The sequence below is a fragment of the Populus trichocarpa genome, chromosome 5 (assembly GCF_000002775.5).
Source record: "Populus trichocarpa isolate Nisqually-1 chromosome 5, P.trichocarpa_v4.1, whole genome shotgun sequence".
NCBI classification, from domain to species: domain Eukaryota; kingdom Viridiplantae; phylum Streptophyta; class Magnoliopsida; order Malpighiales; family Salicaceae; genus Populus; species Populus trichocarpa.
The window spans coordinates 24,826,988-24,850,368 of NC_037289.2; the positions used below are offsets into that span (position 1 = coordinate 24,826,988).

The window sequence follows — 23,381 nt, forward strand, 5'->3', positions numbered from 1 at the left end:
TTTTATCTAATTTTATTACACGCTCACAAAATTATAAAAACTGTAGTTCTTATCGGATGAATTTTGCACGTAATAGAATTACAAATAGTTTAATGGAATAATAAAAAAAAATTATATAAAGTATTATTTATTTCATGATGTAATAGGAGTAATTAATTCTACAATATTTAAATTTAAAACCATCAATATTAATATATATTTTTTTAAATTATTTTATAATCTCAATTTCAAAAGCATTCTTAACCAAACACATTAAACTACTTTTTCTTTAATCTCAATTTCAACCACAGTTTTAACCAAACATCTATTTTTTCAAACCAACCTCAACTAAAAGTACTTTTTATAAAATAATTTTTTTCAAACTATAACCACAACAGCTACCGAAATACCAAACACACTTTCAGAAGAAATTAATTTATGGGGGTTTTCAAGGTGTTGCAAGAGCACATGGTTACGATGGATTTAGATTTAGGTTTAGATCTAAAGAGATGAATCTATTATTAGATTTGGGTCTAGACAGGGAGAGAGATGATTGGAGAAAGAAAATTGTCTGTTCAAGATTTTGAAAACATGGCTAGGATTGATGATGATTTAGGTATAATCGGTGATTGGGCACCTCCTAGTCCAAGCCTAGAAGCCTTTTTTTTTCTTCAGGAATATTGGGTTATGATATTAACTCGAAAGGGAAAATAGGAAGGAAGGCTCTTTCTGTGAACAAAGGCAAAATAAATACAATGCTTCTCGAATGGTTATTATTTATTTGCTAGTCGTGAAGGAGAATTGCCATTATATTATGCTTTATGATCTGAGAAAGTTCTAGGCCGGGAATGAAAAAGAAAAGGTAGGTTGTTTGATGAAAGCGATGAGAATACCCACCACGTGTTTGATAATACGACGATGGCGAAATCATACGAGAGTAGTTGTTAAATTGCAAACCTAGTATTATAAAAATTATTAAAGTTGAGGACGCGAAGAAAAAATCAAACATGTAATTATCCCAAAGTTTATTGGTCACCTTACCATCAAAGTTCACAGGGAAGCAGTTCGCCACTGGAAACCTTAGGAAATGTTAAGATGGATACTATTTCGCCACTGCAACACCACTACAGCATTTGCAAGGCAGGCAACCTAGGGTCAAGGGTTCTTTTCTTTTCTTTTCTTTTCATTCAGAATAATCAAGCTCCCCTCACTGTTCACGCACCATTCTAGCAAATCAGCAGGAGCTCTTATGATCCTGGTTCGCCTCTTCTGCACCATCAAGTTCCAGGACCCACAATCACAACCTTTCCCTATTTCAAAATCAATAACAATCAAGTTCCAGGACCCATTTCATTTGGTGCATGGACTTCTTCCTACTGACCACAGTCATCTGGATTTTGTATCATAACAGATCTCTTGAGAATATATGCCATGTTGCTTTTCGTAGCAACAAAAGAACATGATAATCAGAGGCTGTGCCAGAAAATCTTTATCCTCTTTAAAAGGATATATTTCTGATACACATTTAATACCCCCACTAAGGTAGTATTTGTCGGTTTGTTTGTAGTGATTTTCGGTTAAAAATATATCAAAATAATATTTTATTTTCATATTTTAAAATTCATCAAAACACAGTCTATCACGGAAACAAACAGTACCTAACTGGACATGAACACCGTGCCCTTTTTCTGACCAACTTCGTGTTCAACTGGCCCAATTCAGAGATCCCAGAACTGACCCTAACCTAAAGACAGATGGAATAATGATTAGAAAAAACAAACAATGCTAAATTGCCTTTAAACAACAGGGGGGGAATCATTGGGATTTGTCCATACTCGTATAGAGCACAACTTTTGGGCCCAGGTCACCCTGCCTATATGATGTATCTGCTGGCAGGATCAATCCCTACACCTACAAGCTGCTAAAGAAGTTTTAAGTTCAATAAAAACATGAGAGTTGCCACATAAATTTAATATCGAATGAGCCTCTATAAACATGAAAGCAATGCTTTTAGCCTTTTGAGCACCACTGTCAAGTGTGTGTGAATAATGAAGTTAACCGATTGCCCTAACTAAAACCTCGTCTCTAACAAACCTGAGCACAACCCAAAAGGGAAAATCCCATACAAAAAGTTGACAGCTAACAGCAAATCCATTTAAACTAGTGTATTCCGAACTCCAGTTTCTCAGGGACTTCTCAGGGGAATATGCATTCCTGCATTCGATAGCATGGACAAAAAGCTGCTATTATATTAAATCATGAGAAAGGCACCCAAACTCATCAAATACCCACACATAGTGGGCAAGTTAGCAGCTTAACCTAGTAGCTTCAAGGGTGAGACAGCAGTTTTTAGCATGTCAGTTTGGTTAGTTACACTTCCTCTTGACAATTCAAGACTTCCAACATGTTAAGCTGTTCTAGAGCTTGGGCCAGCCTCAATTTTATATCAGCCTAAAGTACATCAAAGACACGACAATCAAATCAAAAAAACAAAAACCTGGAATCTTCCTGCGTGATCTAAATATACTTCCACTTCCTATGAACGTATCACAGTAGTCTAACCACTATATGAAAACCAAAACCAGACTTTTATTTAGATTACTGAAAAGATTTTACCATGAAAAAAAAATCCATAGCAAGGCATGCATTCACCAATGCTCTAAATACAAAGTACTCCAAATGAGTCTTTCTTTCATCCAGTTGACCAATGCTTTACTCCAACTTCTAACCCAGCTCAAAACAATTTTCAAATAGCAACCACGAATTTCCGCCAACAACCATGACTTTTACTACAAAGCCTAGTGGCAGCAATCAGCTATATAGAATTTATTTATGCGACCAGCAACCTGCTAGATTTAAATGCTAAAACTATAGAAGTAAAAGAGAAGCCCTTAGAGCATGACGCGGGTCATAGTAAACAATGTATTTGCACAAAAATAATTAGTATGTGCAATGGAGAAAATGGTTTCTGATAAACAAGTAACTTAAAGCTAATGCTCGCAGGTCACCAGTAACCATTCGAGCATATTCATCATACACCAGAAAGGGTCACTACATATTGGTATGAAATTGAATAAATCACTCTTAACATTGCCAGTCAAATTAATATGCAAAATACACGCTTTGGCAGGCACGATTTTACAGTTCAATGTAAAGAGATATAAGTAACACAAACCCAAAACCAAAAGACAGAGAACAAGAAAGATAGGATTCATAAAAACAATTTAATAGCAAGAAGAATAATTACTAAACTAAAGCTTAACTGACACAATTAACTCCATAACAAAGGTACCAACAAAAATAGTACGAATCCTTCATAAAAAGAGTCAAATATTCAAAGCAAAAGAAAAGATGAAAACCAAACACTAGAGCCTAGAATCATTACCAATAAGAGAAAAATGCCAACATACATCTCCACTCCTAGACCAGCCAAGACAACTTTCTCCCTCTTCAAATCACTGCTTCTCCTCCCTCTCTCTATTCCACTGCTCAATCCTGGCCCTTCTTTCCTCGCTGCCTTCCCTGACCGGGCTCCTGCTCCTCCTCGGACTCCCGTGTCTTTTCCTCCCTCCGTCTCTGTCATTCCTCCTCCCATTTCCACGATAATCACGGTCTCTGTCTCTGTAATCCCTCTCACGCCTATCATAATCTCTATCCCTCCTCCTCGGACTCACACTCCTACTCCGACTCCTACTAACCCTGTATCCCCGATATCTTCCAAACAACTTTCTCCGCAAATCCTTCCCAATCAGCTTCACATGCATAAAATTACAATAACCACCACGATTGCAGTTATTCTCCTCGTACTGTCTGCAGGTAGCTTCACGAAAATCAGTGACTGGAGAGAAATCGGCGATAATAGGACGACCAGAGTAAAATCGTCCCTGAAGAGATTGCAAAGCGGCAGCAGCTTGGTCCTCCTCCTTGAACTGAACATAAACGTTACCGATCATGTGATCGGCGAGGTTATCACAAACATTAAGGTTCTCGATCTCACCAAATTTGCTTAGTTCTTCAAAAATATCCTCATAAAAATCTTCGAAATGCTCCTGGATCTTGTGTGGGTCGAGTGGCTGGCCTTGAGCATCGACACCGGGAGTAATCATGTCAGGGCGGTGGTACGTGTTGGATAATAAGAGAGTGGGAGAGATGGTGGGGCGATTGTGGAGGCGAGAGCAGCGATCGCCGTGACGGCATGCGCCAATCTTGAAGTAGAAAGGGCAATTAACTCGGTCTTTCTCGGTACCGAAGATTGAAGCTAAGTGCTCCGCCATGGTTTTGTTTGATAATGGGATTTATTTGGGGTTCTGTTTGAGAAAGCTCTCGTTCATGAAAGAAACCTAATTTTAGAAATTTAGGGAATTTAGACACAGAACTCTCTCTCTCTAGCAGTCCCTCTGTCTCTAAGAGAGAGGAGTGGCCGTACCAATGCCACCATTAAATAATAATAAATAAATGAACGAGTGACCGGGTGGGTTAATAATAAGATCCGTTTTCAGTTTTTTTCTTTATAAAAACTAAAAGTAAAAGTTGAATACACGCGGGTCAACCCGGTATCATCTCTTAAATCCACAATTGAGGTACTGAGCTTGGTCAATTTTAGATCGTACTAGTTGGATACTTTTTATTTTTATAAAAACAACGGTAAAAATTTATAATATAAAAAATAATATTTTTTTATATTAATAATAATTGTTTTTCAAATTTATTAATTAATTTATTATTAATATTAATAATAATAAAAATAATAATATTTATAACACCATTAATACTATTTTTGATATGAATATTTAGAATTATTATAAAAATAATAATATTTATAACATAAATAATTATATTAAGAATTTCAAGATACTTACAACACAAATAATAATATTTTTTATATCAATATTTTGAATTATAATAAAAATAATAATATTTATAACACAAATAATAATATTTTTGATATGAATACTTGAATTAGAAGAGAAACAATAATATTTATAACACACATTATTATATTAACACATATGTAGTTGGGCATGGACGCGTCTAACCCCAACTTGAGGGTAGGCGTTGTTGTGGTCAGCCCAACTTGGAGTTGGGCGTGGACGAGTCCAGACTTCTAATTATAATAAAAGTAAAAATAATTATAACACAAATAATATTATTTTTAATATTAATATTTTTAATCATAATAAAAGTAAAAATAATAATAACAAAAATAATATTATTTTTAATATTAATATTTTTAATCAAATAAAAAAAACTATAACACAAATAATAATATTTTTAATATTAATACTTTTAATCATAATTAAAAAATAACTATAACACAAATAATACTATTTTTATTATAAGTAATAATATTATAATAACAATGGGAAGCAGACACCTGACGCCTGGTTTGCCCTAGCGCCCCATAACGCTAGGCGACCCTTCTGTAGCAATCAGACCCGAGCACCACGTGGCGATGGTGTGTCTTGGAGAGAGCCAACTTGCTTTAGTCATGACAAATTTCCTGATTATCTGGGGTTCGGGGTCATAACCCCAGCTCAATGGGTCTTGCGTGACCCAATTCTATTGGATCTTGATGAAGGATTTTAAATATTTTAATTTTTTTTATAATTAAAAGTATTACTCTTAATAATAGTATAATTGGTGTTACAAATGTTATTATTTTATTATAATGAATAGTATTTGCGTTAAAAAATATTATTATTTTTATTAAAATTTAAAATATTTATATAAAAAATAGTATTATTTGTGCTATAAATATTATTATTTTATTTATAATTAATGGTATGAATACTAAAAATATTATCATTTGTGGTATAAATATTAATATTTTTATTACAAGTAATCATATTATAATACCAATGGCAAGCAGACACCTGACACTTGTGTTGCCCTGCTCAAGCGCCATCCTAGCACGCAGACCCGAGCACCCGGTGGCGCTTAGGGGTGCTTGGGGTGAGCCAAGCAGCTCCCGCCCATGTGCAATACCCGAGCACCACGTGGTGATGGCGGTCGCTTGGGGCGAGTCAGCCCGCGCCCGTTTAATGTGGGGCACCTGACACTTGGGTTTGAAGGAGGACCCATTGTCTTGGGTCCGACGTCAGGACGCAAGCTCAATGGGTCTTGATGAATGATTTTAAATATTTTAATTTTTATTATAATTAAAAGTATTAATATATAAAATAGTATTATTTATGTTATAACTATTTTAATTTTTCTTATAATTAAAAGTATTACTCTTAAAAATAGTATAAGTGGTGCTACAAATATTATTATTTTATTATAATGAATAGTATTTGTGTTAAAAATATTATTATTTTTATTAAATTTTAAAATATTCATATAAAAAATAGTATTATTTGTGCTATAAATATTATTATTTTATTTATAATTAATAGTATAAATACTAAAAATATTATCAGTTGTGGTATAAAATATTAATATTTTTATTATAAGTAATAATATTATAATAACAATGAGAAGCAGAAACCTGACGCTTGTGCTGCCTTTACGCCACCTAGCGCTTGGGCTGACCCAGCACCACGTGGCGTTGGGGCTGCCATAGCCAATTGAGCTTTTGCCTAGACCCAAGCGCCAGGTGCGCTCGAGTCGGGCAGCCCCAGCGCCAAGTGTCCTTGCGTAGGTAACGCTAGCGCCAGGTGCCTGCTCCTCATAGTCTGCAACTCCACCAAAACTTGTGCTAACCATTTTCTCCTCAACCATCCCTTCAATGCTAAATGCATTTCCGCGAAAAAGACAACTCCACCTCTCCTCCGTTGCCCTTGCAACTCTTTGTGTCAAGGGCTAAGCTGCCATTACAGCTCCAATCCACAGTGCTCTAAATCTATTGTAAATAGTAACAGGGGCACTGAGCCCTTTTAGTATATTGAATAATTTATTTTGTTTCAAAACTTCTACAGGCTTGAGGGCTCACTCAGTGTTCGTTCTAGTTTTAAAAAATTAAAAAAATTCAGTCATTAATGTGTTGATTTTTTTTATTAAAACTATATTATTTTTAAAAAAATATATATATACATTTTTTATCCTTATAATATGTAACTTGAGCTTTACTTGAATTTTAAAACTATAGGTTTTATAATCATGATACATGGAATTATTATCATGGTAAGTATGCCATCAATTTTGCTTTCACGTGCAGGTATTTCTTTCCTATATTCCAACAAGTCAATGGTTGATGTGCTTTCTTTTTTCTGCCTGGCAATTCTTTAAATTTGTTCATTCCATGCCAGACCGAAGTAAAGGCAAAATGATTGATGACACTTTTTTGGGATTGCTGTGCTGTGTCATATGTATCTGCACATACTTATCCATGCATGCTTATATTTACAGTGTCCGATAGCCTAAAGGCTATATTTATTTTCACAACGGCTCAAGTTATTCGCTTAACAAAATATTTTAATAATAAATATAGTATATTTATTAATTATATTTTATAAAATAAAAATTACCTTAACATCCGAGCTTTGATCTTTAATGTGTTGCTTCGCCTAGATTTAAATGACTCGGCACCGCTACTGTGCATGCATGCCTATGCGCAAACTTCAGGAAAGTCATCCATCTTTTTTGAAGTTCTGGATTCCGATAAGTAAACACTATCATGCTAACAAATCATTTCATATGCAATAGCACAATTGTGCTAGCTCACCAAACCACTAATTTCAGAGTCGTTTCGTTACAAAGAAAAATCTAAAAATCTCAGAATGACTTGAACCAAATTTGTAGATATTATCCATCCATGCCTGAGATCATATGGCACTGGAAGATATGGATCAGGGCTTCAGAGATAGAAGCTAATCCGCTTAAGATCATACAACACTGAAAGAAAGGTAAAACAATAAGTCTGTTATTAGATTGTGCTGCGCCCAATCACCTAGGAAGGCTGCGCAAAGGAAAGTTCCTTAGTGGATTCTCCCTTAAGAGATCTGTTTCCCTGCTAGTTGAAAAATCAAGAAAACTAATCAGTTCTCACTAGGTAATATATCCTCTGTAATGTTTAGCACATCCTTGAGTGGACAGTGAAATAGTCATGCAACTAGCACTTACTTCTTAATGTCTAGGCCATCTCCCTGCCTCAGCTTCAACGTCGAAGACTTGCCATCATGATCATGTGATCTATCCATTCTGATAAGACAGAATAACAAGTTAACAACAGAACAAGGAGACTAACATATCAACAAGCACTACATATAGATACAGAAGAATTGATGCAATCTCCTTGATGGAGAATTGTCTCCATCAATTGACAAATTATTATTTATCCCTTAGAACAATGGTATTACTCACTCTGTACATTCCTCGTCAACAAACACTTCAATGGAGGCGCTTGCAGTTACCCCTCCAGTTCTAGCTCCAGGTCTCCGAGGAATCTGAGAGAAGGCATGTTCTCAAAGTTTAGTGCCCTCCTATTGAAAAGGAATTCAGATGAAAAATTGTATGGAGTGTTTTTGAGAGATGAAGCCACCTTGTATGTTGTCCATTTGGTAGGCAATGCACTATTTTCTTTGTCTCTCTCTTCTCGAGCTCCAAGAGTGCTCCAAGGACTCAAATCTGTCTTGGACTTGCCTGATTGATGTCCTGGCATGGTGTCAATACTTGTTGTGTCTTTGAAAATAGAAAGGGGAATCTTTTGAGTCCTATAAACGGGATCAGAAGAAAGTGTGTTAGAAGTTAGAACAGAAATCCAAATGATAATGCCAACCGAGTTTGCTTCCATCAACAATAACAAAATTTCGAAATAAAACACATATCAATAGGCATATTCGGTTGAAACACTTGCATACAACATGCGTCAATGTTTCACACGGGTAGGGAAGAGGAATCATGGCACAGATTCTCTAATCAATGCAAACAAAATTTGCGATGGCATAAAGTACTCAATTGCAAGTCCATAGATGTATTTATGCATCTCAATCATAGCAATAGTCACTTCTCAACTTTCTTTTGTATTCCTGAAACACTGAATGAACCAGTCAACTGTTCACTTTTAAGCAAAGATGCTGACATCATAAAAGTTTCTACATTTCCGAGGATGTATTAAGAGGAAGGAACATGCTGACATTCACGAGAATCTATCACACCAAAGGAAACTTGTGCCTTTGGGCATTAGTAAACTTTGACATCAAATTATATATGGGCTTGTTTCCATCTTTCCAATCATTTTCAATATAATTTTTAAATATATATGTTACTTCCGCTGTGGAAACATTTGTGGCAGACTTCGTATAACTGTTATATACCAAATCAACCTAGTGTGCAATGCGAAAAGGGACCACGGTAGAACTTGTGCACAGCTTCTAAATGGATGTGCTACTTCATCCCAGTTGGGTAACAAAATAAGCAAGTTTTTAGAGATTCATATATGCATGCAGGCTGGCAGATCAATTTCATTTTTCCTTGTTCAAGAGGCAAATCCTTGAATGGAACAGAAAGGGGAACTAGGAACTAAAAGAAAAGTAGCAACTCTAAAACCGCATCCTTACCTGTCTGGCTTCATTTGTTTCCTTGCAAGTTCAGATCTCTCCATATTTTGCCTCCCTGCAACATTGGTGAGTCTTAGCAATAAATTCAAAATGGCAGATTAGAGCAGTAGAAACTTACGATTATCTGCAGTGGACAGGACAGTTCCAAAGCTTCGGACTGGCAAGTGACTTTCTCCAGAGTCGTCCTAAGAAGAAGGAGAAATGAAATAATAAACCACTTCCATTTGTTTGATCATATATCAACTAAACAAAATAATTTACCAAAGCCGCATACCTCCACAACATTTGGTTTTCTCATCGACCTAATAAGAAACTTCCTATAGGCGTCCTTCAATTTCTCTACTGGTTGAGCATCCCTGTAAAAGTAAACGCTCATTGAAAATTGGAAAAGAAAATTTTAATTGTATAGACAAGTCCATCAAACTGAAGGATAAGTAACTTCAATGTGGTTGCTTTTGATGGGAGAAAAACACAACAGAACTTGAACAAGAAATGATTTTTGCAGAGATGAGATATCAGACCATGAAAAAGCTTGGCTGATGATAACAAACAAGAAACAAGATCGTCTCCTCATTGCTTTTCCAGCACGCACCATATAACTTTTCCATGTATTAAATTACACTAACTTTAATGAAGTCAGTTATGTGTGGATCCTTATTCTCTCATTGCTTTCAAAAGTCTAATTGTTATTGTTTGCAAACATAGCTGAGCGTGTTTGGTATTATGGTTGTTGTTGTGGTTGTGGTTTTAAAAAAGTTGTTTTATAAAAAGTACTTTTAGTTGAGGTTGGGTTGAAAAAATATATGTTTGGTTAAAACTGTGGTTGAAATTGAGGTTGAACAAAAAGTAGTTTAATGTGTTTGGTTAAAAAAATACTTTTCAAATTGAGGTTATAAAATAATTAAAAAATATTTTTAATTTAAATATTGTAGATTTAACTACTATTATTACATCATGAAATAAATAATATTGATATCAATTTTTTTTTATTATTCCATTAAACTATATGCAATGTCATCACATACGAAATTTATCCAACAATGACTATATTTTTCATGGTTTCTTAAGCACGCAACAACAAAAACTGAATTTTTTGTTACGTCATCAAGCGATATCTTTTTAATTTTTTGAATAAAACACAATTAAAATAAAAATAAAAACTGAATTTTTTTTAACTGGGTCGAACCCGGCAATAACATAATTGGAATTGCGATCAAATTTCACAAATACTACGTCATCATGCGATATCCTTCTAATTTATGTAGTGTTATTAAATAATATTAAATACTAGTTTTTCGAGTAAAACTCAATTTTTTTAAAAAAATTTACAATTTCATTACGTACAAAATTCATTCGACAAGAACTACAGTTTTCATGAATTTTTGAGCGTGTAATAAAATTAGATAAAATATTATCAGGAATAAAATTGAGATTACAATACGAGTAAATTTAATTCACCTTAAACTAATTTTTAAAAAAAACAATATTGTTCATGTTCACGTGAACAATACGAGTGAAATCAATTAACTATACTGGTTTTTCAAGGAAAAAAAAAACTAAACTTTCTGCCATGTTTTTCAAAAAAAAAAAAAAAACAAAACAGCACTGTTCACTAAAGTGAACAGTGCAACAGTGGAGCATGGCTCCACTGTGGAGCCATGCTCCACTATTCTGCATTTTTCCCTACGAGAAGCAGCAAAATGCTGCTTCTCGTAGACATGCGGTTCGGCTGACATTTTGATGGGTCCTACCATCAAAAAGTAATTTTTTTTTTTAACCAAACGGCTTTTGGTGTGGCTGCGGGTGAACCTCACCCGCAGCCACGTTACCAAACGCCCTCTAAACACTCAAATGCTCACAAGCTGTCTAGCACAAGAATAGCGAATTAATTTAAATGATGCTGAACTGCAACAAAACTAAAAGTTTGAGCGCGCACAGAGAGTTAGTCCCAATAAATGCAGCTCGGACAGTTTCATTTTGCGATATAATGTTTGATTACTTTGCTCTTTAACCTACTTCATATGCTGTAGCAGGCAAATACTACTGCCTATGCAACTTAACTAAGTGAATATATAATGAAGATGTTGAATCATCAGTCTTGATTGTGAGGGAGTGGTATAAATCCATGTAAAAGCCTTATAAAACAACTCCAAGCCCTTGAGCAATCAAGCCAACTCAGTCGTATAGAATTAAAATATTGGAGGAGAGAGACTTACCTAGATATCCCAAGATTGAAAATGTCGTTTGCAATTTTCATCTTAGACTTGGATTCCATATGCAAAGCATATGCTAGGTAATAAGCAGAATGTGACTTGCCAATTTCATTTGCTTCAAGAAAATTGTAAATGACTTCTGCATCAGCACAATTTTCAGCCTAACAGAAAAAGAGAAGCACTATTTTCATCAGGACAAAGAATCTCCAAAAAAATTGAAAACACAGACAGGTAAAGAGTGAAAAATAAATAAGAACCCACATATTCTAACCAAACTTTGAGGTAACGGAGATCATCCTTGTACCGGTCGGAATGCCAAAAAGCACGCACGCATTGTTCGTATATGAGTATGAGGCCTGAGCAGTCTCCTCCTGGTGGGAATGCCTCTTGAACCCATTTTATACACCTTCAAACATCACCATAGCATTTCATTAATTAATTAATAATAATAACAACAACAACAACAATAAAAGTAGGAAGGAGAGTACTCACTGAATCCATGGAAAGAGAGGATCATCCCCTTTATACTCATCAATCGCTTCTATCAACTTCCTAGACCCATGAAATTAAAAGGTGAAAAGAAATCAAATCAATAAGTTATGAATATAATGAAAGGAGGATGGAGGATGGAGGAGCAGGAGGAGGAGGAGGACCTTCGGGTGTCAAGGAGAGATTTCTTGAGTTGATAGTCTGTGTGGGATTTGAGGGCTTGATTCAAGAGGCCAACGTTTCGGCCTCTTTTCAGGGGTCTTACATTTTCTTTGAACAGTTCCCACTCGTTACCCGTCTCTTGTTTTGTCGCAAGAAACTCCGTCTCTGCATCCAACTTTTCCATCTCCATTTTCTCCCTTAATGACTGCTGCTTCTTCTTCTTCTTCTTCTTCTTCTTCTTTGAATCTTGAGAGAGAGAGAGAGAGATTTTAAAAATGAGATTACTAGCCGTTTGTTATAAATATATATAGATGAACTGATTTGTGGAGGGTGGAAATCTGTGCCCTTCCTTTCCTGCGGCCCCTACCATTTTAGACTCCTCTCCTCTCAACAAATTTGAAATGGAAGTACTGTTCATTAAAAAAAATAAGGGACTCCAGGTCCACTGCTTGGTTTCAAAGATTTGAATTCCGGGGGTCGAGTTATTTTTTTAATAAAATAAATAAAAAATATTTAAACAATAATAAAGTTAATTTAAGTTAACTCTATGAATACTGAGTGATTCCTGATATAAAATTAAATTAATTAAAAAAAATCACAAAATTCAATGTCGAGTAACTAAATGTGAAAGGAAAAAAAAAAGTTAAAAAAAAGACCCGATTCAGGTCGGGATAACTTTATAAACCCGCTAAATACGATATGAGATCAAGATTTAAAAATATTTTTTTAAAAAAAGACCTAAAATAACTGAAGTTAAATTTAAAAAATGATAAAAAAAAACTAAGCCAACATGTGTTAACTTGCCCAATAAATTAATGTCAAATGATAAAAAAAAAACAATTTTTAAAAAGAATTTAAAAAAAACCAAACTTAAAGCAGGTTAGTCGTCAAAACTAGTAGATCAGATCATGAGACTGAGATTACCCTATAAAATACAGACCCGAAAAAATTACAAAGCAAAATTCACAATCATAAAAATTTTAAAAAATAAAATTAAAACAGTGAGGACTAAATCTTGCACAAGGAATAATTGAAATGAACTAATTAGGGATTAAATTGAAAAATAAAAAAGATGAAGAAAAAGATTTTAAAAAAATGAGCATGAAAAAAATAAGGATCAAATTGGATACAAAAATTAAATGATATTAAATGTTGAGGGATGAAATTAAAAAAAAAAACTTCAAGAAGCTTTAAAATCAAAACAAATAGAAATCAAAATAATAATGACTAAATTCAAAACAAATACAAATTAAAAGACACAACTAAATTTTTAAAGGCTAGGCATGAATACTAGGGCATGAGAGAGAGAAAAGAATGGAAGGAGAAAAAAAATTCATTGTTGCCAGTCTAACCAAATATGTCGCTTTAACAGCTGTGCAGCCACCAGAATACCCTTCACACACCTCTAGAATGGTGTGAAGAACAATGACGCGTAGCACGGTGTAACATCGGTCAATATTTTTTTTATTGATTTATTAATATTTTAACAATACAAATTATTAAATAGCTCTAGAAAATCATAATACAGAAACGAAAACGCCCTCCGTTTCAAGTGGAAGGTTAAATATGTTATTTTACTTAAAAAAAAGAAAGTGTAAAGAAAACAATTTTAAGCTTTTAAGGCTACCAAGTGCAAATAAACGGGAAAATACACAAATACACCTATTTTTGTAGCTGTAACATAATATTTTTACTATACATAAAAAAAAAAAAAACAATGAACGATTAAATTATCCTCAATGAATTAACAAATAACATTTGGATCTCCTTGCAAAAACGACCTTGCCTATGTTACCAGGTCAACTGTTAAGTGCAGTAAATGATAAAATAATCGATAATACACCATCTGAATACACAGTATTTCTGCTTACACGAAAACACCGAGACCTTTTAGTTTTTTTATTTCTTTATATATAATTTAATGATGCCGAAGGGAGTTCATGGGCATAGGCGCCCCGGAAATTTAAAAGAGGGGAGCGTTCTTACGGGTTGGACGATGCACCATGGAGTTCATTTAAACTTGACATGGCGTTTCATAATTTTAGAAAAATAGTTTTTAAAGTAAATTTATATCATTCTCACTTCTTTATTAAAAAAACATAAAACATGTTTCACTTCAAATAACTAACAATCGCAAGCATACTGTGAAGTGGTGATAACAGAAAAGACAAGAGATGGACTCTGTTTCTTCTTCTTCTTGTACTTATCACTCCATGAATGGTGATAACAGCAAATACAAGAGAGATGGGCATTTTTGTTTTCCCTGTACTTATCACTCCATGAAGAAGTTGGTTGGCTGTGGATAATGTCTGAGAGCTACTTGCTGAATGTCGCGTCATAAGGCGAGCAAAACAATGAATGCTTTCTTGAAATCTCCAAGTAAATCTATACCGTTCACACGCTTGGAAAAGCATATCCTGCCACCTTACTTGATCTTCAAGCTAGGCAAAAAGGCCCTCATGTAATCCACGCCGCTCGTGGAAAGTGAGACGGAGACCATTATTAATGACCACCGAGAGTGGTGGACGTCGTGCAGGTGCAGGGAGGGCTGTTTTGGTAAATCAACAACGAAAAGCATATCCAAGTATATCATCAACTATCAAGCACGAAATTACATTCATATCCCTAATCATTCATATTGTTAAAAATAAAATCTAGTTTTGAAGTAGTTGTGGATAAGGACTGCTCTGTTTGCTAGAGAGGAGAAGAAGGAGAAACAGATGGCATCTCTTTCCTTGATCCTGTCTTCATCTAATTTCTCATTAAGATCTGATGCTTTTGGCGACAAATTGTTGAGTATAAGACCTGTTGCTATAAAGACTACAGGGAGGGACAGTAGTAAGAGGGCTATGAAAGCGATGAGGGTGAAAGCAAGCATGGGAGGTGGTGGAGGAGGCGTGGCAAGGTTCAAAGGGACGCTGGTGAGGAACCAGCTGCTGACAGAGATGATAGAGGAAAAGGTGATAGAAGCGAAGGAAGCATGCAAGGGAGACGCGACATCAGTGGAGTGCAAGGTAGCATGGGACGAGGTGGAAGAGGTGAGCCAAGCAAAGGCCGATTTCAGGCTCAGGTTGGAGAAGCAGGATCCTCTCGAGTATTATTGTCAAGACAATCCTGAGACTGACGAGTGTCGAATCTACGAAGATTGATTATATATGCAGCTACGTCTCGCCAGCACCACCTTCATCAGCTCCGACTCGATCATCACTTTTCTCTTCTCTCTCTCAAGTAGTTGTATGCTTTGTAATAACTATACGAGTGTTTTGCTTCTCTTTCTTGATTACTACCCTGATCCCCTCCTTGTAAATTACAACCCCCATCTCCGCTGCAAAAAGCTAAGTCAGCAACAACTTTTTTACAATAATAAAGTTATATTTGTGCTATTACTACTACTATCTTTATCTTGTTTACGAGGATGGTTTTGTAGTAGCTACTACAAGCTTCATCGATGAATACTACTCGATCATGATGCCGCAACTTAGTCTAGTAAAACCACTAACAAGTGTCGTGAAAACAAATAGTAGTGGTATTAATAAAGCAAAAGCATTTTCAGCCATGATTCTAACATTAAATAGCAAGTAAAAATGATTTAATAATAAGATGCTATTCTACCATGGTTCAGAGGAGAAAGGAGGTCCGATAGCAACGCATTTACTCGGCTCCTAGATCACTCCATGTGTTCTCAACAAGCTTCGAAAGGTGATCAGAAACATGCCTCTAACTACCTACCAGGAGATTTTAGCAGTTTGAATTCTGAGTGAGCCTCCTATATACACAGCATCCGGTGACTCTGACATAACTCTATAGCATCCTGCTTGTGCTCAATAACTTCAGCATTAAAATTATCATGTAGGAAATGGTGCGAATGCGTTTCCTGTGGAAACGCTTCATGTAAGAATTTCTTGTAGAATTCTCTACGAGGTTTGTGGCGAAGGATGACACATTTTCCCGGGATCTCTTGAAGAGCTTGCTAGCATGACTTGTCATCTGAAGAAGATCTGTAACAGCATCGAGTTCCCATCACAACCACCAAATGTGCCGAGAAAGTCGCTACCCAACACATTGAACTACACATGACAGAAAACTGAATCCACCCAGCTTTAAACAGTTGGAAACAACTACTTGATCCAAGCTGCTCTCAAGCCCTCATGCAAGTAGCCAACTCTATGTACAAAGTGGCTCTCAACATTTCTTCCTGAATTTTTTGAATGAAAGGCTCTAATACCTCAGTAGACCGCAGCAGAAAAGCCGGCTTCTCTCCACCACCCACACTCGAGTATGCCATCAGATCTACAGCAGTGAGTTGTAAATGCTTTCTGGCTTCTCTCGACATTTTTTTCCATTCTGTGCATGATGGACTATAGAAGAATATGTCAGTTTCATCATATATAGCTGACAGCCTGACACCTTGGCTCAAAATTGGCAATATCCACACCCTGAATGTTTATTTCCAGAGGAAAATTGAAAAGACAATGGAATGTAGCTCTTATTCATTCCCCAAGATCATTGGCATTTGCAAGAGAAGACGACAAAGGCACAATTTGTATCTTGTTCTCTATACGACTAGCAATGTATTGCGTCCTAGAGACAATAACCTCCAAGAAGGCTGCCTTGACCCCGATGATAAAAAGACTAAATTGATGAATATACTTGGTTACTCATGCCGTTTCCAGCATAAAGCATCTAATTTCGCCAGAGTTTTGACGAATACTCGAGCCTTTTTTGAGCAACTTCAAGTACATGTTTGTTTCCCCAGTTAATTCAACAACCTGCAAGCCAAGATTTCTACCAAAATCTCTCCTAATCACGATAGCATTCCCTGCAATTTCTTTAAGATGTGCAATATACACTGCACAGATGACACTCTGACAATGCCATCTGTATTACAAAGAACCACTGGAATAAAATGCTTAAAATCTCAACGACGAGCTTCATATGATGGATTTCTCAACACAGTCACGGGCAGAGGCTGCAGGTCCAACAACTCTGTTGGAGGCAGATGCTTTTATGGCAAGATAAGATGCCTAAAAGAGACTAAAATTGTTTGTGAACCAAGCCATTTATCTGACACTACAGGTGGCGATACTCATAGATTGGCACCGTGAAACTCAGCGTGTGGTCCCTGTCAATGTACTGCTCATTAAGCATAAAGTACTGGTGATGAAGAATAGAATCAACATCATTATCCCAAAATGGCTCCGTGTATCCGTGAAACTTGTCCTCCCATTGAAAGTCTGGTGATGCTGTAGGTTCACCCTCATCGCAGTGTGAATTATGGGCTGAACATGTGCTGCAAGGTTTAGCTTTGGGAATTGGTGGATGAAATGTGCAGTGTTCTGTCCATCTTGTGAAAACAGATGAGTTCGGCAATTTCCTGTGATGAAAGATCACAAAACCTTTCCCGGGACAAATCTTTCTTCTCCAGTTTCATCAGAATTTCATTCGAGATCCATGGAAATGGCAAAGAGGAGTTTGGACACATCCTCTTCTAAAAACAATCTCAAGAAGAGCCGGCAGAAGACAACCAGCGCTCTATAAAGAAAACAAAAACGAGTGAACAAAAAGTGTGTACAAATCTGGAACTTAAAAACGAAAAAGGAAAGCAATCAAAACACCAATTAGATGACCACAAACCCAAGTTATGAACACCAGGTCGGAAGTGAATGAAATTTTTAGGGTTTAAGCCTTCAATTTTTAGCTAGTAAATAAATGCTTGCAACAAAACATTATTTTTTTTGGTCAAACTCTTCCAGGTTTAGTTCCTGTCCAGAAGCTTCGCCGGATCCATCTTCTCATTTTGTCTCAACTGTAACATACAAATACTGAAACAGAAAACACAGCTCGATATCTTCCATCGTTAATACATGGATATTTCCCCATGAACAAATATAGTAGTTGCTAGCAAGGCAATGCAATACAATCCAAGTCGGTCACAGGCTAATCCGATCATACTTCACCATTTTTATTTTTATTTTTATTTTTGTTGTCCAAAATAGACATCTACTTTTAGCAAATGAAACAGCACTGAGGATATCCGATAATAAAATTTGCTGGAAGAAAAAACAAAAGGCAAAAATTGTTGGTGGGGTTTCAAATATCTTTCGTCTTTCTCCGAATTAAACTTAATTCCTAAATAATTTATATCCGAACCAAAATAACAAAGCTCATTCATTCGATGAATCGGAGATCACAAAGCGCATATATAAGCAAAATCCAAAGAGATTGATTGGAGAGTGCTTACAGTATAGTAGCGGCTCGAGGCTCTGCTTGCGACAGAAAGAACTAGAAAAGATTCTGGGGTTTTCTTCTACTATTGCTGCTAGTGCTCCATTTCTCTGTTCTGTGAGACCGGACATTAATTGAAACTAAATGATTGCATTTAATTTCTATTATTAGGATCTTTTATTTAAGAATGTACCTAAGACAAGTTCGTTATTATTCTACGTGGACCAGTTCCGCACGGACCACGTGTAAGCCTGTCCATCATCATTATTAGTATTTTGTTTTGTTTTATTTTATCTATTATAACCCATTCATTCGATTCGATATCCAATTGCAAGAGCTGAAGGAGAAAGACCACTGATGGTCATGGCTCTGGCAGTGGCAGTAGTGCATCCACATGTTTCCTTTTCTGCGTCTTCCTCGTCTTTCTTCGCCCATCAAAGAGTCCCCCGCATCTTGTTGTCCAAATCTCGAAGCAACTCCAGTAACAGTACCAGCCTACCAGCTTCCATCTGCAAAGCTTCATGGCAAGAGGTACGTGCTTCCCTCACTCTATGCTACATCCTTAATTAATTTTGCTTTCAATCTAGGCACGGATATATATAATTATTTCTTTTATCTAGTTGTTGAAATTTATATATAATTGTTGGAATTAGCTTGCTGGAGTGGTGATATTCTCAGCAATTCCATTCACGGCTGTGAAAGCCATTGCCAATAGCCCACTTGGAGAGTCTCTCCAGAGGCGATTGGAAGAGAGGAAGAAACTTGCCGTTCAACAATCTTCCAAGTTCAAAGCTTTAGCCCAAAAGGCCCGTAAAGAGAGGTAATTTCGATCGGGGTAAGCATTTTTCCCTTCTTCTTGTTTTAATCATAATTAATACGGACAAGTTAATATAATAAACTTTGAACAGATTAAATGCATGAATGGTGGAATGGAAATTTACTTCAAGTTAATTTATTGTTCCCCAAGAATTCTCATCCCCGAGGTATTCTGATTACTTTGGAAGTCACCTATGTACACCATTTGTTCCACCAGCCTTAAATTGTCACCAAGGAGCTGCTTGACTATTGGTAGCAGCAGCAGCAAAGCACCTCCCTTCCCAGGACTTGGTTTTCGTATAATATCTTCTTTCAAGAATATTGAATAGGTTGCGTGTAGCAGGTTTAAAAGGCATGCGGTACAGATTAATGTTTTTGCTTTGTTGATTGTTCCCTGTTAATTGATTTTCAATCAATGCGAATTTGCAATGTGACAACAAGAGGAATTTTAACTTTCAGCTTCTGGTATGGAGAGGAGCGCCCTAGGTGGCTCGGTCCCATTTCGTACCAGTACCCAACATATCTTAGTGGAGAGCTGCCAGGGGATTATGGCTTTGATGTTGCGGGTCTAGCTGAGGATCCGGTTGCTTTCCAGAGATACTTCAAGTATGCCATTTGCTGTCCTTTTATATCCTCAATCATATGCATGCTGGGCTAGTCGCGATGCTATTCTTTTTAGTTTAACGTGGGTGTCCGGGCCAGCTTGCGCGCACCTCGACTAATTCCACGGGCCCTGAAGTTAACGACCATGTAAGTCTCCAGTGGCTATCATATGAGCAACCACAGGGCTCGAACCTGAGACACGGAGGGAGCAAACCTCTTGGTCTCAAGCTCTTACCACTAGGCCACCACGGGACAATGTCCTCCGCAATTGCCAATCTGAAACTCAAATCAAATTTTCATCCATAACAAGTCTAGGGGCAACATTTATGTTTCTGGAGTAAGGCGCCATAGCTTGATGCTGAAGATTGCTATCTGAGTATATGCAATTAATTCCTCAGCTTTATATGGATGCCTATAATGGTGTATTTGGTTCGAACTGTTTCTACAATGTTTACCGTGTATTTAATATTTTTTCTTTTATGAACATAGCAAAACAAAGTTCTCTTTTCAAATACTGAATAGTCATTTCCTCAGTTTGATTCCATTTTTGTGCAGCTTTGAAATACTTCATGCTCGCTGGGCTATGCTTGCTGCTCTCGGTGCTCTGATTCCAGAAGTATTGGATTTGTCAGGTGCCTTTCATTTCATTGAGCCTGTATGGTGGCGAGTTGGCTATTCAAAGCTTAAGGCTAGTATATTAACCCTCTCTTTGCATCAATCTTCAAGAGATATTCGTGTTTAAAGATATTCCTAATTCCCTATTCTTGGTTAGTTTTGATCCTAAGAGTCAGAGTCTACCATTCACTTCTTTACTATCTCTTTGTGAAGAGCGAATATGTCCACTGCAGTAGCATGCTGATTTATTTCTTTTGCTTCTTGCTTCTTCAAATTATTACCAGGGAGATACACTAGACTACCTTGGCATCCCTGGACTCCACTTCGCCGGGGGGCAAGGGGTGCTTGTAATTGCTTTCTGTCAAGCCATACTAATGGTAACCACTCTAGCAAGCAGCACTTCGATCTCACCTTGCTTCCTTCTCTTTTAATTTCATGATAAAGATACCTGTGATGCATAACTTTTCTGGGCTCAGGCTTGCAAAATGAGTGATGGATTGTAAATGTATTGGAATCTAAATTCTTTGGTGAACAGGTTGGGCCGGAGTATGCAAGATACTGTGGAATTGAGGCTTTGGAACCTCTGGGAATTTATTTGCCAGGAGATATCAATTACCCTGGGGGAATCCTCTTCGATCCCTTGAACCTCTCCAAAGACCCTGTATCTTTTGAGGAGTTGAAGGTGAAAGAAATTAAGAATGGGCGCCTAGCAATGGTTGCCTGGTTAGGCTTTTACATCCAAGCAGCTTTGACTGGTAAAGGGCCTGTTGAGAACCTTGTCGAGCACATATCAGATCCCCTTCACAACAATCTGTTTTCCACGCTCAAGTTGGTGTAGATATTTCTCTTAGGTGTTCAGAAAGGTACATACGAGGTATCGTTCCTCCGTCGTAGTCCGTCCGTCGACCCAATTAGATCAGAAAGGTACAAAATGCAATATAACCCCGTAGAAAGGTACTGTTGAGTGTTAAGCAAGGTGTCTCTTGCGAATTCAGCATCAAATATCAATGGCTGATTGGTTTTGCTCAGAGCTCATTTGTTTTTGCCAATGTGCCGTCTAGTAAGCATAATTTTAATAGATAGATGCTAGTGATAAATAAGTGGTTAGTGCTTGTGAAAGTTTGTGCACTTTCGGTTTTATGTTTAAGAGATTTTCTTACTCCTTTTTAATTTATCTTTAATTTTAAGACGTAGAGATTATTAACCAAGGGGTGAGTAGGGGATTAGTAACAACGAGCCTTGAAAAGGAATCCTTGTCATCCACGAAATACAGAGTCCGTACATGGATTATGAGCACATGGGGTGTTTAGGTACGATCGATCTAGGCCGACTTGGGGATTGGACCAGCTGACCACTCAAAGGCCTGGTGTGGTTGGTTGGTTGGTTGGTTGGTTGGGCCACCCCCTCTCGAAAGCTATGGTGAGGTGAAGGAACCATGGATGGCCATTAACATGCCATCATCTCGCCTTTTCTTTCTCTCTTTTTTTAAGTAAATCACAACAATCCCTCGGGATTATCATCTGAAACTATTGTTTGGATACATGAAGATTTGACACAAACACCTTCATACTTTAACCGGTATAAAAATCTTATTTTGCACTTAAAAAATAGTTAAATTCAAAAAATATTTCATAATTTGAAAATTAATATAAAAAAAACACTAAGCATAATTATTGATAAAAAAATATTTCATAATTGGAATAATATATATATGACCTTCCATTTAAGTTCTAATTTAAAGCAAAAAACATATTGATAAAAAAAAAAAAAACTTGAACAAGAAACAAACGATTGAACCAATGGATTTTTTTTACTTGAAGATTTGAAATCATAGAAAAAAAAACATTATCTTCCTTACAATTTAATTTATAAGTCTTCGAAATTGTTTTTCAAATTATTTTTTGTTTAAAAGTACATCAAAACAATATAAAAATATTTAAAATCAAAAATCAAATTAAAAGTGCATTTAAACATCAGAATTATACAACACTTTCATTAGGGGAGCTAAATTTCTCAGAGCACAAAAAGGTCAGTCCCCCGTTCTCACTGAAGGTGTGTTTGGGTGAGAGGTGTGGTGGCTTTTTTTAAATATACAATTATTTTAAAGTACAAATCACATCTTTTAAAAGCAAAATATACATTATTTTCATTGGAAAAAAATGATCATACCTTCCACCCAAACACAGACTGAATGGTAGCAAAAGGAGGGAGCAAAGAGTATCAATATCAAGAATTTATTTATTTTCGTGTTTTAAAAATATTTTTATAAAAAATTATATTTTTATTTATTTATTTTTAGTATTTTTAAATTGTTTTACTGTAATAATATTAAAAATAATTTTTAAAAAATAAAAAGATATTATTTTAATATATATTAAAAAAACAATTTAAATAACATCATTACCGTAATCTTGAACATTTTCTAAATAAAGCTACAGATAGTGGACGTTTTCTATATTGTAGTGAAAGTGATGATGGATGTGACTGCTTGTTCTTATCGGATTCCGTGGAATCGTACGGTTCCCTGCTGTCAAATTGTAGAGTATTTCTTGGTGTACAAATACTAGTAAATATACCATACTCCACTTGTTATTGTTTTTTTCTACTACTGTTGATTCGATTTGATTGATGTTCAATTTACGACGTTCCTGATTAAAACAGCTGGCACTGCATGGTTTTCGTGTTTCTGCAGTGCGTGGGCACGCGGTCTGTACTTTCGTTAGCCACGTGCTTCGTTTCGTTCAGCTAAGAAAACACAAAAGCAGTAGTACAAAAAATATAT

General features: G+C 36.1%; 4 protein-coding genes and 1 long non-coding RNA gene across 14 annotated transcripts; 2 read left to right on the plus strand and 3 right to left on the minus strand.

The window, feature by feature from the left end:
• Positions 1-920: 920 nt before the first annotated feature.
• Positions 921-4,413, minus strand: LOC7494732 (splicing factor U2af small subunit B). Of its 7 annotated transcripts, none has more exons than XM_024602177.2 (4): positions 3,365-4,413; positions 1,815-1,897; positions 1,638-1,723; positions 921-1,369 (listed from the first exon to the last, which is right to left on the minus strand). In XM_024602177.2, exon 1 carries the CDS (start codon positions 4,251-4,253, stop codon positions 3,435-3,437), a length of 819 nt encoding a protein of 272 aa, XP_024457945.1. In that variant the 5' UTR covers positions 4,254-4,413; the 3' UTR covers positions 921-1,369; positions 1,638-1,723; positions 1,815-1,897; positions 3,365-3,434. The 7 variants fall into 7 exon arrangements, with proteins under 7 accessions (XP_024457945.1, XP_052309235.1, XP_024457946.1 ...); XM_052453275.1 differs by having other exon boundaries at positions 921-1,248; positions 1,815-1,900; XM_024602178.2 differs by having other exon boundaries at positions 1,815-1,900.
• Positions 4,414-7,608: 3,195 nt separating this feature from the next.
• Positions 7,609-12,636, minus strand: LOC7494734 (mitotic spindle checkpoint protein BUBR1). Of its 2 annotated transcripts, none has more exons than XM_024601116.2 (11): positions 12,343-12,636; positions 12,182-12,241; positions 11,951-12,095; positions 11,693-11,850; positions 9,751-9,832; positions 9,595-9,661; positions 9,477-9,531; positions 8,459-8,630; positions 8,281-8,363; positions 8,041-8,118; positions 7,609-7,930 (listed from the first exon to the last, which is right to left on the minus strand). In XM_024601116.2, exons 1-11 carry the CDS (start codon positions 12,528-12,530, stop codon positions 7,864-7,866), a joined length of 1,155 nt encoding a protein of 384 aa, XP_024456884.1. In that variant the 5' UTR covers positions 12,531-12,636; the 3' UTR covers positions 7,609-7,863. The 2 variants fall into 2 exon arrangements, with proteins under 2 accessions (XP_024456884.1, XP_002307827.1); XM_002307791.4 differs by having other exon boundaries at positions 7,609-7,927; positions 12,343-12,634.
• Positions 12,637-14,967: 2,331 nt separating this feature from the next.
• LOC7494735 (calvin cycle protein CP12-3, chloroplastic) lies at positions 14,968-15,723 on the plus strand. The gene has a single exon (XM_002306967.4). The coding sequence runs from the start codon at positions 15,061-15,063 to the stop codon at positions 15,487-15,489; it is 429 nt and encodes a 142-aa protein (XP_002307003.2). The 5' UTR covers positions 14,968-15,060; the 3' UTR covers positions 15,490-15,723.
• Positions 15,724-15,841: 118 nt separating this feature from the next.
• Positions 15,842-18,868, minus strand: LOC7485669 (uncharacterized). The gene is made up of 2 exons (XR_008059245.1): positions 18,582-18,868; positions 15,842-17,872 (listed from the first exon to the last, which is right to left on the minus strand). It is a non-coding gene; the product is annotated as an uncharacterized LOC7485669 (long non-coding RNA).
• LOC7457192 (chlorophyll a-b binding protein 7, chloroplastic) lies at positions 18,862-21,792 on the plus strand. 3 transcript variants are annotated; one of them, XM_052453014.1, is made up of 6 exons: positions 18,862-19,096; positions 19,219-19,385; positions 19,841-19,987; positions 20,540-20,676; positions 20,888-20,976; positions 21,135-21,792. In XM_052453014.1, exons 1-6 carry the CDS (start codon positions 18,923-18,925, stop codon positions 21,435-21,437), a joined length of 1,017 nt encoding a protein of 338 aa, XP_052308974.1. In that variant the 5' UTR covers positions 18,862-18,922; the 3' UTR covers positions 21,438-21,792. The 3 variants fall into 3 exon arrangements, with proteins under 3 accessions (XP_052308974.1, XP_024457445.1, XP_052308976.1); XM_024601677.2 differs by lacking the exon at positions 20,888-20,976 and having other exon boundaries at positions 20,540-20,672; XM_052453016.1 differs by lacking the exon at positions 19,841-19,987.
• Positions 21,793-23,381: the final 1,589 nt, after the last annotated feature.